The 16,348-nt window shown below is 38.0% G+C and overlaps 1 protein-coding gene across 1 annotated transcript in view; it reads right to left on the bottom strand.

Annotated features, from left to right (window-relative positions):
- Positions 1–16,348, bottom strand: part of DNAH8 (dynein axonemal heavy chain 8) — a 311,999-nt gene that overhangs the window by 48,859 nt on the left and 246,792 nt on the right. The window contains exons 83-85 of the mRNA XM_054492591.2: positions 10,195–10,268; positions 8,053–8,205; positions 7,327–7,482 (exon numbers count right to left, since the gene is read on the bottom strand). Coding sequence (XP_054348566.2) covers positions 7,327–7,482; positions 8,053–8,205; positions 10,195–10,268 — 383 coding nt within the window. The remainder of the gene's footprint in view (positions 1–7,326; positions 7,483–8,052; positions 8,206–10,194; positions 10,269–16,348) is intronic.

The raw sequence follows: 16,348 nt of genomic DNA, 5'->3' as shown, positions 1-16,348 counted from the left end.
TATTACTTCATGGCTCTACAGCTAAGGGGTTTCTATAAACACATCTCCAAAGATTTGTCAAGTTGGAGTTTTTGGGTTTAAAAAAAAGTCTAGGTCTCCACTGACAACTCAAAATATGCAGTAGATGCTCAACAAATATCTGTTGAATGAACTGTTATTCTACAATGGACTCTTGAAAGTTTGAAATATCAAATGCAAGGATCTGAATTTTTTCAGTTGGATTATCTAAACCTCTCTCAAGAGCACTTAGATTCTGTGATGGCTTCACTTTGCAATCTTGTCATTTCAGATTTTGAAAACTAAAAATTTCTGTTGTATACATGACGTGTCTGTCTTGAAACTTTCACATGACCCTAATTTGTTTCCCTCTACTTAATCAAAGAGGGCCTAAGAGACTCCTGTGCAATAGTGGCTGTTTACAATTGTCAAATCACCAATAAATAATGAAACTGGACTCAGAGCAAATGATTCAATTGTTTTGATATTCTGGAGAGCATTTTAAAGGTATGGCAAGTATTAGACCTGATAGCTCCAAGAACTGATGATCCAACAACCCACATAGATGAGTCCAGATGTTTCTATGGCATCAGCTTTTCCTATCCCAACACATAATCAGTCTCTAAGGAAGGGCCAGGGATTTATTAGATTAGTTCCTAGACCCTAATTCTAGTGCCTAAGGTGAGGACCCATGTGGAGAGTAGAATCCCTATACACCAATGGGAAGGTTTAATTCTACTCTTTTACCTCTAAGTATATACTAACTTTTCTTTTCCTTTTCTGCCTTCCCTAACTCAACACACACACACACACACACTGCTGTTTTCACAAGCCATTCCAATCCTTCTTGCTGCAGCTGTTCCATGATTCCGATCCTGAATAATTCCACCATTTAAAAAAAATCTAAATAACTTTTTGCTTGGACAAGTTCATGAACAGGTCAGAGAAGAAATTCAGAAAATTCAAAGGTTTTAATTACTGAGTTTCAGGGTATGCTTTTAAAGTATTTAGTAAACCATTAAGATTAATTTGGGTCTAGATGTTCTGACCCTGGGAGATCAGACTAAGAGCAACAACAACAACAACAACAACAATAATAATAATAATAATAGGAGTAGCTCTTAAAAACGTAAAGTACTACTGTTACCTCTAGACCTACACTTCTTTAGTTAAGGTTGTCAGGCATTAGAGATTTGTGCTATGTGACACCCACTCCTATCCCTTAGCTAATTTGATCCAAGGTAGACAGCCAACCCAAAAAGAACTGACCAGACCCCTTCTCCCAGGAATTTGGACTTAGGGTTTGTAATTGCTATCTGGGGCTTAGACTAGGAAAACTTGTAAACTCAGGAGCTGTGAAGAACCATCTTCCACCCTGTACTTAGAAGAGATGAGGAGGAGCAGAGGCCACAGCCTGGAAGGGAGGAGAGACTGTGTGGTCCTAGGTGCAAGGGTGGGAGCCTTGGTCCCTAACACTGCTTCTCTTGACAGCTTCCTGCTTCCTAGTCCCAGCATTCATGTTGCCTTGGTTTTTGTTTTGTGGGTTTTTTAAGATGTTTCATATTGAAATATGTGGTCCCGTAACCAGATTTTGAGCCTTGACAGTGAAAAACACGTCTTCTATTTTTGTCTCCCCTTTTGCACCTTGGGGGAAAGAATCATGGTTGCCTAATAAACACTGGTCGATTATTACCAGAGCAAAAGGAACTCTTCCTCTGTAAGAGGTCAATGCTGAGGCTGACCCAGCATTTGGAATTTCTGAAGTGGACCTCAGAAACATTGAGGTGAGCCTCTTCCAGATTATCCCAGGAGAAAGAGAGGGTTATGGGATATTAACATGAAAATTCATACAGCTAACTGTTTCAGTTCTTGGAATTTCTTCCATCTTGAGGACTTTGAAGAGAAGAATGCTAATGACTTATTAGTGAAATGTGAATGTTTTCCCATTTTTGAAAAAGAGGATCAGAATTTACACCATTAGTTTTACCTATGTGTTTGATTTAATTTTTAAATTTTAATGTTCAATTAGATGGGTGGCCGAATGAAAAATAACTCCAATTACTAAAGCTGCTCAAATTGACTCTCTGGAAACACTTCTATTTATATGCACTGAGCAACTGCAATTTAGTTGTTCTTTAAAATGTGAGTTTTGAAAATTGCCCTAATGCTGAGATTTGCTTCATGTTTATATTTCTTACTACCAATTTTCATGTAAAGCATTTACTTTTTAAGTTGGTTCACTAAAGTCATAAACTGATTAGCTCATCTTGGGAAAAAAAGCCCAAAATCTTAGTGGGTGCCTTTTCTTTCACAAATGAAGTCATTTCATCTTCTTGCTATTTTTTTAAATTACCTTGCAATACTATCAGGATAGACTCAAACAACTAGAACCTAAGAACTCATTTGGAAGATCAAAGCAAGGGGTTTTGCTAGACTTATTTGGAATATTGAATTTCTTCAGTTTAATTAACATTTTTGAAACCATGGGATGAGTCTTATGCAATACAATAAAAAATATTAAAAAGGATGCATTTTCAAGAAGTTTTAATCTGTTGCAAAAATAAGACTTGGAGATAAGAAAAAGAATAATAGGATAGTGAATATAATTAACTGTCAAAATTTCACAGATGATAAGCCTGAAGGAGACGTTCAATCAGAGGCTTCTGGGAAGAATAAAACTGAAGCTGGTCTTTGCAAAGAGGAGAGAAGAGACTTCCAGGCTTGGCAAAGGCCATGAGCAAAACTAGGAACACAAATCCTGTGACTCGTGGAGAAAAAGGCTGCAGACAGAAGGTTCTACTGCAGTAGAGGGCTAGTTCTGGTGAGTAGCAGCAACTCAGTGGTCACGTGCTTCAAGACATGGAATGCAGACAAATTTGAATGTTAAAACTTCATTCAACAGATGGGAGTGGACTGTCCATCATTAAGATGGTGACTGATGATTTTAGGAAAACCAGTCCACTCCCTACTTAATTTGACTAATAGAGTTTCTTCTTTTCATTTCACAGAATATACAAAACTCTGAACTACTACAGAAATATGGAAAATGTGGAATCATGAAAAACTCTTTAGAACACTGACGAAAAGTTGTTCAATCATTTTAATGATGTCAGAACCATTTCCAATTTTACGTTAGGTTCTACCTCAGCAGTTCCCACAGAGCTGCAGAATCATTTCACAGCTTGAAACAAGACAACTGGAGTTAACTATCTAACTCCAATAACTGGAGCTAATATACAAAGAAAAATACAAGCCACACTAGACAATGTAAGGGAAACTTTACTAGGTAAAAAGAGTTAACAGAAACAGCCAGAACCTCTGGGAAAAACTATGGGGCAGAGTGTAAAAGATAAACCTGTATCATATTATCATAATCATTCAAAGACGTTTAAATGAGGAATTTTATAACCATCTCTCCCCAAAGCAAGAACTTTATATGCACTATTAAATTTGAAAGGAATGTTTATCAAGGCTCAAACTTGAGAAAGAAAACAAAATGTAGGGGAAGCAAACACTTTTCTGAATGAAGAACTGTTAATAGTGAGATTCCCTGGGCCCTATTGATAGGGCCAATTTTATTTACTACCTAAGTAATTTTTAAGGGCCCTGATAGAATTTCCAAGTTTGCAACTGCCACTATAGGCCCTTAGAGATCCTAATCAATAACTTTAGCTAAAAAAGAAAAATGAAAAAAAAAAGAACACCTCACCTCACAGAGTTATATATAAGCTGTTTGAAAAGTCATAAAGAAATACGCAGTTCAATGTGGACAAACCAAGGTGATAGGGAGAAAAACTCCAGACTATGAAATGGATGTAAAAATGGTTCAAGACTCTTCCCTTAAGGGTTGTGGCCATTTGGCCATTATTTTCAATTCTTGCTGCATATCAGGACCACTTGGAAGTTTTTAAAAAGACTGAGCTCCTTCCTTTTGGCCTCCTGGGGATTTTGACTTAAGTGTCCTGTTCTGGGGCCCAGGCATTGGCTGAGAAGACAATTGTAGATAATTGGCTGAGAAGACCATTGCTTAAGACATTTACTCGGTCCAACACACACCTCAAAGAGCGTCACGTTGACAATCAATAGGAAAAAAATAACCCATAGAACATTATTCTGATCTTCTGCAGGAGGTGTTAGGAGGTGGCTAAACATGTTTAATGATTGAGTTTCAAAAGACTAAGACTTTGGAGGAAAATGTGCTTAAAATTAAAATCCCAAAAGGTGAATGTGGGCTTGCTCTCAAGCCCAGAACGATGCTACGCTGGATGCGACACCATCCAGGAAAGTGTAGAGACAGAATACCAAGGCCAGAGAGGAGCTTCCCTCCTAGGTAATCTTCAAGAGGATGCTGAAACATTCTCAGGGAGTGGCAGCCAAACTGAGCCCAGGCACACACCAGGGTCCTGGGAATAAAAGGCTCCCATAGGGAGGGCAGAAGGGCCACTGGCAAAAGCAGAGACATCACTGGACTGCAGCAGGGGTGGGGGCTTCAGCAGGAACTTCCCCTCTCAGGCTAGCTGCTACTGCCCTGTGTGGATAGTAAGTTGCTGGAGGAGAGGGGGAGTGGCAGGGAGCACAGCTTAGTGCGGCGTTGCCTCATGCATCTATGCATGTTTCCATGGCAGCACCCAGGGCACCCTCCTCCTGGGAAAGCCTGCTCCCACCTCAAGAATAAAGCAAACCATGCCCTCCACCACTCTTCTGCCCAAGTTATCCTTGACCAGCCAAATCTACTTCCCCTTCTCCCAGGAAAGGAGAGGTACTCATTTTGTTCCCTGCAACAGAAGTAGAATCCACATATCATGCCTATGAACTGGGGTAAGCTGATGGCACAATGCCACCCAAACCAGGATTCCATGGGAGAATTTACATCTTTTACTGGAGAGCAGGCAGGGAGTTGGCTATTTTACTCCTGGGTTCTGCACTGTAATGTGGGATGAACTCCAGCATGAACCCCTCTGGAGCTTCAGATCCTATGCCTAATTCTTTTTTCAGTCTGTCTCTGCAAGAACAAAAGTACATATAACATGTTTGTTTAAAGCAAGGGATACCTGTTTTAATTTGGAGGACTCAATTAATTAATTAACAAATCAGATGTTTGGCTCTTATACTCAACACTAGAGAGAGAAAAGAAACCTAAGTCAGAAACAATCTAATCCACAACATTCCTTCCTATAGCAGTTGAGTCTCAGACATTCAGGTGCATACAAATCATGTAGGTATCTTGGTACAATGCAGACTGATTCAGGAGAGTCTGAGGCGAGATCTGAGACGCACCTCCAATAAGCTCCCAAGTGATGTTGATGCTTCTGGCCCAAGACGACAAGTCTCTGAAGAATTTTAGACTTTTCTATCAAGCTGTCCCTATCCTAACCAAGTAAAAAAAATATTTAGGCAAAATCACAGCAAACATTTCTGTGATATTTCTGAAACATACATCTAAAATTCCCAGGAGATTTTGGAAATATCACAGTAAACACTTCTGAAATTGATGAAAAAGAATTACCTACACTCACTGTATTGTCACAGAACTGGACAAAGGAATTTTAGAAATTGAAAAAAAACCTTGAAAGATCACCTACTTCTGCCTCTAACTGCACAGATGGGGAAACAGAAGCCCTGAGAGAGACATAACTTGATCAACTAACTACTTTCAGCTAACTGATTTCACAGCAAGCACGAAAGTCCAGGCCTCCTGACTCTCAGTGAAGTGTTATTTCTAGCCCTCTATTATTTGATTTTAAGAGATATTCAGCCTTTTATTCTTGGACACTCCACTGGTAACTTCACTGCCCTAGCAGTGAAAATATTTTTCCTCCGTTTTAACCCAAACACATGTGGTGTTAAGTGCAAAGGCACTTTAGCCCCATGGCTGGACCATGGTCCTATTGCTCTTCTTCCCTTTAGCACTTGGATAATGGCCACTAAAAACACAGGTTGCAACATTAACCATATGGAAAATACCCCCAACCAGCTCTCCATGATAAGCACAGTGGAAGAGTTGAATCATCACTACTGGGAACAGAGTCATAAAATACATTATTTGTGAATTGGGAATGAAATAGCAGAGTTAAAGCAGTATTTGTATTAGAGCGTGATAAGGTCTAGCAAAGCGAACAATTCCCAGATAAGAATGTATGAAATAGGCTTCTGTGACTTGAAAGCTGTAATTGACAATCCAAAGGCCATAATGGAACTTAGTAAAGATAACCACCAGCAAAGCATTTAATCTGATTTTAACTCTCTCAGTGTTGGGAGGCAGACAAACACCACAGCCCTCTCTGTTGGGCAGCCAGGAAGCTAGTAAAGTGGTAGGGATAATGAATTAGGGGTAGATACACACAGTATTTTCTGGGATGAGCATTAAGTTCGCCTCCATCTTTGGACAAGGCAGGGAGAGGTAATGTGAAGTTCTGCCCATCACTATACACAGCTGAAAGCCTGACTCCTGGGATAGACCAACTGATTTATTTTGTCCTTCACCCCAGCCTCAAGAAAGAAAGAACTGCAGGTAGGGCTTAAAGGAATCTCTTCAATTCTCTGTGAAATCAAGGAATAGATCCAGTGCATTGAAAATGTATAGCTTTTGAATTACAGAACAAAATATAAAATTCAGATGCAGAACAAAACACTAATTTTAAAAATGGTAACAGACAAGTTGCTTGGTAATCATAAAATTATTAAATTACTGCATCAGTGCTAAGACTGTAAAAGCAAACAGCAAATGACTTGAGAAAGACAGGAAGCTGCTGTTCCTCCTCCTCCTCCAACATCACCACCACTTTTACTATCAGATAATAAATAGAGTCAAAACAATACATAAATCAGAGCCAGCCAATCCTAGTTCAGCCAATCCTAGTCAACCACATTTGAAGAGTACTTAATATCTTTGAGATGGTGATAATCCTATCTTGAAATGTGGTTGTTAGTATTACAGGAGATGGTGCACAATAATTCTTGGCCAGCCCAGGCACTTTCAAAAACAAGCTCCTGTCTTTATAATCCATTAGCTCATTCTACAAATATTTATTGAGCTCTGACAATCCCCTGCGTGCTGTTGTGACAGTAGGAGAGTCAGCAGTTACGAAAAGACAGTTTTCACCCTGGAGAATCTTACATTCCAATAGTCAGGGTTGGGGGTTGGGGCAGGGGGCACACACAAAACACATAAACAAACATACACTATACCAGGTGGGGAAAGTGTTACGAAGGAAAAGAGAGCAAGGAGACAGAGCGGCAATGGATAGCGCCCTCCTAGAAGCCTCTCCAATGGGGCCTCAGTACATTACCAGCCATCCCCTAAATATGAAAACTGCTTTCTGCAGTTACCTGCACAGTGGAGTGTAAAAATGCTACTGTGTAAAGCATCGGCTTCCACATGGGTAAATTACTGATGTCCAGAAGGTCTTGATTAATTCCAGCAAATGTTCTTTTCAAACCTGCGCGTACACCTTGGGGTGGCTCATTAGTGAATTTGAGAGAGGTCTGTCATGAAAAGAAAACAGTGGTTTTGTTTCTATAAATCACTATAAAGAATAAAATAGAAATTGCAATATTAGGCTGAGTATCCTTTATCTGAAATGCTTGGGACTAGAAGTGTTTTGAATTTCAGATTTTTTCAGATTTTGGAATATTAGCATTAAATTGTTCTATGAGCATTTCCTTTGAGCATTCTATTGGCACTGAGAATGTTTCAGATTTTGGAGCATTTCAGGTTTCTATTTTCAGATTTAGGACGCTCAACCTGTACATCAGAAAACAATATGCTTATGGTACATAAAGTGGGGGCAAAGTTCAGCACTGTATAAAGTAAGTACATTAATCAGAGCTGAAACTCAATAAATTAGTACCAAGTCTTAGAGCTCTTCTATGGAAATATTTACTATAGTCTAACCTTGATGTCAAGATTTTGATGATTATAGTGTTATAGTATAAGATTTTGCAGTCCAGACTCTACAGGACCAAAAAGCCCTGTTGTGTTCCCATCTTTCAACAATGTCAATGATGTCATCTTTATTTCTATAACTCTCAATGAAAAGACATTTAGTAACAAACCTGAAGCAATGTAATTGGAAATCGATCATGGGGCTCCGTAGTTATCCATACTCTGAAAGAATCATCACTGGCTTCCGTGGTAATTAGCGTCTCTAGTAATTCTTCCATGAATTCCAGGCCAAGGTGGCAATTTTGTAGTAATACCCAACCACCCTGCATCCAGAAATGAGTTCATATTTATTTCTTGTAACTTTTTTGCTATGATTTTAATAAAACAAAATGTGCACATTTTTTTAAAACCATGTGAATACTCTGTTTTGAACACATTTTTAAAAATTATATGTCAATATAATCATTTATCCTGCAATTGGCACAAGCTAATTACTTAGAATCAAGTGGGTTCAAAATGATTGTATTCTGCCACCCCTGGTTCAGAAAGGAACAGAAATTAAAACTTGAAGGCCGACTTGTGTAAGTACAGTGTGTGCACCATCTAATGGTGGGAACGGGTATTTTGGAATCAGTAACTTAAGTTGTCCTGCCTAAGGTAAATCAGAACTGACTCACCCCCAAAACCAAGAAGACTGGTTCACAGTTATTCATAGTTACAAGGAAACATACACGATATCATGAAAGTTGGAAACAACACATTTGGCGACATTTACTACCATAATGCTAAGCTTTATTCTTTATCATCACTCTCTTTCCACGCTTTCCTGAAACCACATAACTTATTAAGCACTTTCTAAATAAGTACTTGATTAAACAAACTACCTTAAACAATATGTCACAAAACCATCACCGCCCTGTGAGAACATAGTTTCTTCACCAGACATTTTAACACCCTTATATAGGAATCAGCTATCTTGAACCACATAAAACTGCAAAATAGTGAGCACGATAAATACACGGCAAGGCATATATACCGCGTCTCAACTGTAAGTGAAAATACAACTCACACCGGCTTAACTAGCAAAGGGGATGTGCCATCTATACAACTGGGCTTTCAGAGGAAAATAGCATTCAGGATTAGTTTGTGTCATCATGGACCCACTTACTTTCTGGTTCCCCACTCTGCATTCCACAATGCCAGCTTTATGCTAAACGTGGTGTCCCTCAAGGCAGCAACATGGCTGCACCTGCTCACGTCTGGTTTTCTTTTCTGATTATGCCATATAATCAATACTTACCCCACTTTGACAAACAGAGCATGGAAGTTATAAAGGCTAGTATTCCAAAGACAGTTAAAGTGAACACCGTATTTAAATTAAAAAGTTTCGCACTCACAGAAACTAAAGAAATTATTTAAGGCCCAAAGTTAAACTGTCAAATCACTCAATAGAGTGAAACACTTGATCCGAGTAAACATAATTATGTATAATTGCTTTGAGATATACATGTATAAATTAAATAAATTATTGAATTTAATTAAGCGATAAAGATTGAGGCTTAGGGCATTTGAGAATTAATGACTAGCTGGAAAATTTGATGACCCAACAGAGTTTTAGCCCATTAACCCTCTCTAGTCATTAATTCCCAGGGAAAAGCTGCACCAAAGTTTGTACAGACATTCTGAGATCAAAAGCTTAAAAATAAACCAAGATCTTATCTTATTTTTATGAATGGTATAATTTCTTATTACAGCTGAAATGGCTATCTACAGAGCATTTCTAGAAAATTAATGTCCTGTGTATTTATTAGGTGTGATGGGAAATCTCTCTCAACACTCCATTCAGCCTGCAATATGCAGTGAAAACCATTATCAATATTTAAACATAGCATCCTTAAATATTCCTTATTTGCCTGAAATGATCCATTAATGAAAAATGAAAGTCTGCCTTTAACTGAAAATGGAAATTTAACTGTCTCAATCTGTCACTCCTTAAGTACTACCTATTCATATTGATCATGAAATTCCAAGACTGCTAGAGCTGCATTCTTAGAAACCAGAAGGTGTGTCTCCCAAATTATAAAACAAACAAAAAATCGGTGAAGGTAAAATGGAGCATATACTACAGAAAATGGAATAAGCTTTCCATGGGAATATCAGGAGGAAACTAGACTGAGGTTTAAAATTCACAGGTAATGATAAGCAAAAATGGAAAAATCAGGATTGAGCATCACGAGAAGAATGTGGTAATATCCATGATTTTGGGGTTTCTAGCAATAATGTTGCAGCAGGAGCAGTCTCTTGTCACATACCTGCTGCATTGACATCTGAATCAGCTTTCGAGCATGTACTTCTTGTCCTTGCCCCATTGAGATAGTTCTACATTCTGTAACATAGGAGAAAGTTCACTATGATGAAACATAACTCTTACAGCAGGATTAGAATGGAAAATTAATTTCTGAATGATTATAGCCTCCTTCTATTGTTTCTAAAAAAAAAAAAAAAAAAAAAAATCTTTGCTGTTCAAACAGGCCTGGTCTTTGGTTGTGTGGATCAGAGAAATGCATGGAGCAGAGACCTGGAGGCACCATCCGGAAAGGCAAGGGTTGGGGGTCAGGAAGCGAGAGAAACAGGCACATATGGTGGGCTTTTAGAGAGTTGGAAATTCTTTGGAGACAATGAGGAACAAGATCAATGGTGGGAGAGGCAACTACAATGCTATCACAGGTATTTGGAGAGAAAAAGGATTTTTTAGTTTTGCTGTAAGTTTTGGTTAGAATCCTTTTTGGCGTTTTAGCAGATGCTTCTGTAAAGATTTAATTTTCTGTTTATTCCTTTTAGATATCAGGCTCACAGTGTTTTCTGTCTGCTTGTTTTGGTTTTCTTTGTATGTTTGATCATTTTTCTGAGATGAAATCTGAGACAGTTCAGCCCTGTGACAGGTACATTCAGGGGCAACCGTCTAAGACATAGTTCTCAGCTGCTCCTCAGATTAAAATCATCACCTTGGAACTAAACATGAAAACACTCCAGGATGAGAAATGTCATAATTCCAGAGATAATACACCATTTAGGACCAGATGTCCCAGGCAGAGAACCATACTTGTGCCCTCCCACATGAATTAGCTAAATTGAAGAAGTCTAAGAATCATGTTTGCACAACTGCAATTGGAAATTAACTCTTAAGCAAGCCCTTGTGGACCCAAATTTTCTTGAGTTCTAGAGGCATAATCCCTGTACAAGGAAAAGCAATCAATGGAGACGTTGTGAACCAGTGTATGTTTGTGGGAACTGCTGGTAGAGACTATAAGAGGCTGGAGATCACGGGGTGGGGAGCGAAGTATGTCAGAAACCAGAGACACTGTCAGGACACACCATTTAAATGGCATCCTGTGGTTAATGGCCAGATAATCTGAGAGGGTCTGCAGGGTGCAAGATTAGGGATTATTCGTGGGCTCAGGGTCACAGGGAGACACTTTGCAATGAGAGCCTGAAGGAGGATGGAAGAGCACTCACTGCTTGGAGAATCAGGAACTGAAATAGGCCAAGTGTTAACAAGCAAAGGTGGGTGTTCTCACCAAAGCCCCCATGAATCTCTCCAGCTCCTATGGGGAATCTGGCACCTGAAAAGAATCCCACCCAGCCAATAAAAGCAGAAGAAAGGACAGGCATGACTTGAATGGGAGGAGCCTCTGGATCATGGATAGATATCGAGCCCTACTTATTTCGGAAGAACACACAAATGTTCAATAGATCAATGAGGGAAAGTGATAGGCTCAAAAAGTATTAACACATGAGTGTGAGCCACAGCCTCTCTGTCTTCGTCCAACTCCTCTGAAACACGCCTTCTAAAAGGAAGGTCTAGTTTTAGTTCAGGTGGCCCTGGGACAATTGTTGCTTGATCCAGGTATTGGGTCAAGAGGCAATTTAGAGGCATCCCTTCATACCCAGAATCTGACCACTTCCCAACTCTGCTTTTATTTCCTGGCCTAAGTGACCGCCACCTCTTGCCTGGATTCTTGGAATGGCCTCCTAACTGGTGATGACCTCACTTCCACCCTTGTCCTCTACTAGCTATTCTTCCTACAGCAGCCAGAGGGGTCTCTCAAGCCCTAAATCAGATTATGTTCATCCTCTGCTCAGAACCATCCAATGGCTTCCCATTGCATCCAAGGCAAAATCCAAAATCCAAACCAAAGTTCTTATTTACAGTTTATAAGGCCCTACACAATTAGTCCCTGCTACTGCTGCCACTCACCACTCCCCCACACACACACCTTTTCTTATCTCACCACCCCCCTATCCATTCACTTTCCTCCAGCCATAGCAGCCTCCTCCCCAGGCCCACCCCAGCCTCATTGTTGTTCCCTCCTTCAGAGTTCCAGACTCACTCCCTTCACATCTCAGGTTTTTCTCACCCTATCAGCAAGGCTTTCCTGACGGTCCTGGTCCTATCTAAAACAGCACACCTCTCTCATCACTCTGTCCTTTCCCCTGCTTCTTAGCATATTTTATACTTTTTATCTTAGCATATTTTATACTTTTTATCTTAGCATATTATGTACTACCTTGTTTATCAATAACTGTCTGTTTTATCCCCAGTCTAAAATATCAGCTAGGGACTTAGACACGGTGGCCAACCCAGCACCTAGACAGTGCCTGGTGCTCAGTAGATGCTTAATAAATATATATTTCTGAACTTTAAAATTGAGATACAATTTCCATATAAATTATGAAGTATACACTTTATTATAAAGTGTATACTTCAATATTTTAAAATATATTTATAGAGTTGTGTAACTATCACTACTATCAAATTATCTAATTCCAGAACATTTTCATCAACCCCAAAAGAAACCCCATACCCATTAGTAGTCACTTCCCATTCCCCCTTCCCACCCCAGCAATCACCAATCTGCTTTGTCTCTATTCCAGACATTTCATTAACATGGAATTATGCAATATACGGTCTTTTGTGTCTGTCTTCCTTCAGTTAGCATGCTTTCAAGGTTCATCCATATTGTAGCATGTATTACTTCATTCCTTTTTATGGCTGAATAATAGTTCACAGCATGGATATACCACATTTCTTTACCCATTCATCAGCCCCAGACATTTGGGTTGTTTTCACTTTTTAGGTAGTATGAGTAATGCTGCTATGAACATTCACATACATGTTTTTGGGTGGATGTGTATTTTCAGTTTTTTGGGGGTATATACTTAGAGGCAAGTTTGCTCAGTCATGTGGTAACCCTATCTTTAACTTTTTGAGAAACTGCTAGACTGTTTTCCAAAGCAGCTGTACCATTTTACATTTCCAATGGCAATGTATGAATGTTCTAATTTTTCCACATCCTTACCAATGCTTGCTGTTGTCCCTGTCTTTGATTATAACTATCTTAGTGGGAATGAAGAAATATCTCATTATGGTTTTAATTTGCATTTCCCTAGTAACTAATGATGCTGAGTATCTTTTCGTGTGTTTATTGGCCATTCAAATCCTTTGCCCATTTTTAAATTGGGTAATTTGACTATTGTTGAGTTGTAAGAGGTCTTTATATATTTTGGATACTAGACCCTTAACAGATGTATGATTTGCAAACATTTTCTCCTATTTTTAGGTTGTCTTTTGATGGTGCCCTCTGAAGCACAAAGTTTTACATTTTGATGAAGTCCAATTTATCAATATTTCCTTTTATTGCTTATGTTTTTGGCTTCATATCTAGAAAACCATTGCCTAATCCACGGCCACAAAGATTTACTCCTATTTTTTTTTTACTAAGTATGTTATGGTTTTAGTGTTTACAGTTAAGTCTCTAATTCATTTTGAGTTAATTTTTGTGTATGTTGTGATGTAAAAACCAAATTTATTCCTTTGCAAATGCATATTGGTTCTTCCAGCACCATTTGTTAAGAAGATTGTCTTTTCCCACATTGCATGGTCTTAGAACCCTTGTTGAGAACCAACTGACGATAATATGTGAGGGCTGGATTTATTTCTGGACTCTCAACTCTGCATTGAGATATATATTCTTTGCAATGATATATATCTTTATGCCCATATCACACTGTTTTAATTACTGTAGCTTTGTAGTAAGTCTTGATTTTGGGAAGCATAAGTCCTATAGCTTTGTTCGTCCTTTTCAAGATTGTTTTAGCTAGCTTGGGTCCCATGAATTTCCATACACATTTTAGGATCATCTTGTCAATTTCTATTTTTAAAAAAGGCTGTTGGGATTTTTATAGGGATTGAGTTAAATCTCTTGATTTATTAGATGAGTACTGCCATTTTACCAAAGTCTGATCCATGAACACTGGATGTCTTTCCATTTATTTAGGTATTTAATTTTTTAACGATGTTTTTTAGTTTTCAATGTACAAATCTTCCACTTCTTTTATTGAATTTATTCCTAAGTATTTTATTTTTAATAATATTGTAAATGAATTTTAATGTGTTTATGATTTCATTTTTGAATTGTTCTTGCTAGTTCATAGAAATACAATAGCTTTTAAATATTGATCTTGTATCCTACAATCTTGCTGAACTCATCTATTAGTTCGAATTGTTTTTTGGTAAGCTACTTATAATTTTTTATGTACAAATTCATATCACAATCATAGAGGCGGTTTTACTTCTTCCTTTCCAATGTAGATGGGTTTTTTTTTTTCTTTGCCTGGTCTGATTGCCCTATCTAGAACCTCCAATACAATGCTGAACAAAAGTTGTAAGAGTAGATGTCCTTGTCTTTCTCCTGATCTTTGGGAGAAGGCATTCAGTCTTTTACCATTAAGTGTGACATTAACTGTGAGTTTTTTGTAGGTGCCTTTTATCAGGTTGAGAAAATTTCCTCTTATTCCTAGTTTGCTAATTCATATTTATCAATGTTTTCAATGGTTTTCTGCATCTGCAATGGACTAAATGTTTATGTACCCCTAAAATTCGTATGTTGAAACCTAAACCCCAAAGTGATGGTACTAGGAAGTGACAAGGTATTAAGAGTGGGATTAGTGACCTTATAAAAGATGCCCTCCTTCCACCATGTGAAGACACAATGAGAAGTCATCTATGAAATAGGAAACAGGCCTTTATCAGCTACTGAATCGGCCAGGGTCTTGATCTTGGACTCTCAGCCTCCAGAACTATGAGAAATAAATTTCTATTGCTTAAAAGCTACCCAGTCTATGGTATTTTGTTGTAGCAGCTCAAACAGACTAAGACAGCATCTGTTGAGATGATCATGTGGTTGTTGTCTATTTTTCTATTAATATGGTATATTACATTGATTGATATTCATATGTTTAACCAATCTCATACTCCTGGGATTAATTCACTTGGTCATAGTGTATAATGTTTTTATATGGTGCTGCATTTGGTTTGATAATACTTTGTTGAGAATTTTGTTTCTATGTGCATAAGGGATAATGGTCTGTAGTTTTTTGTATGTGTGATGTCTTTGTCTGCATTTGGTATCATGGTAACACTGGTCTCAGAATGGATTGAAAAGTGTTCATTCCTCTTTTATTTTTAGAAAAGCTTGAGAAAAACTAGTGCTATTCATTAAAAATTTGCTAGAATTCACCAATGAAGCCATCTGGGACTAAGATTCCTTTTGTGGGAATTTTTTGATTAATGAATAAATCTCCATACTTCTTATGGCTCTATTCAGATTTTCTGCTTCTTCTTGAGTCAGTTTCAATAGTTATCTCTCTCTAATATTTTTTCCATTTCATCTACGTTATCTAATTTGTTGGCATAATTGTTCACAGTATTCCCTTAGGAGTTTTTAAATTTTGGTGAGGTAAATAGTTACGTCCCTCTTTCATTGCTGATTTTCGTAATCTTCACTTTCTCTTCTTTATTCTTGGTTAGTTTAGCTAAATATTTGTCAATTTTATTGATCTTTCAAAAAAGATACTTTTGACTTCTTGGTTCTTTGTTGTTTTTCTATTATCTGGCTTTTCTTGCTCACATATTTATTATTTCCTTTCTTTTGACTGCTTTGAGTTTAGTTTGCTCTTCTTTTCTAAGTTTCTTAATGTGGAAGGTTGTTATTAATTTGTAATCTTTCTTCATTTAATATAAGGTGATAAATATTTTATATCTTTTCTGAATGGCCTGGGGAAGAAAAAGATTGATTGGCATTGAAAAAGTGAGAAACATTCCCACGCAAGGAAGGAAAGGGGCCAATGAGACAAGAAACAGCATAGGCTGAGTTTTTGCAGGTGGGGGGCAAGGACTGCCAAGATATCATAAGGCGGACTCTCAAGAGAAGCCTGTATGCAGGAAACATTAGAGGAAGTGTTGCTGCAGGTGATACAGTATAATTACACTTTGGTGGTTTAGGTTTTGTTTTAATTGTTTGTATTTGAAAGACTTTAGTAAAATTTTGACTGCCTTTATATTCCTTTCCAAAATTAGGCTTGTGTCTCTTCCACTTTTTATTTTTATTTTTTGGACTTACTTCT

The sequence above is a fragment of the Pongo pygmaeus genome, chromosome 5 (genome assembly GCF_028885625.2).
Source record: "Pongo pygmaeus isolate AG05252 chromosome 5, NHGRI_mPonPyg2-v2.0_pri, whole genome shotgun sequence".
Lineage (NCBI taxonomy): Eukaryota > Metazoa > Chordata > Mammalia > Primates > Hominidae > Pongo > Pongo pygmaeus.
Note: the sequence above shows the minus strand (reverse complement) of the source record. Positions and strands in the feature narration are given on the sequence as shown.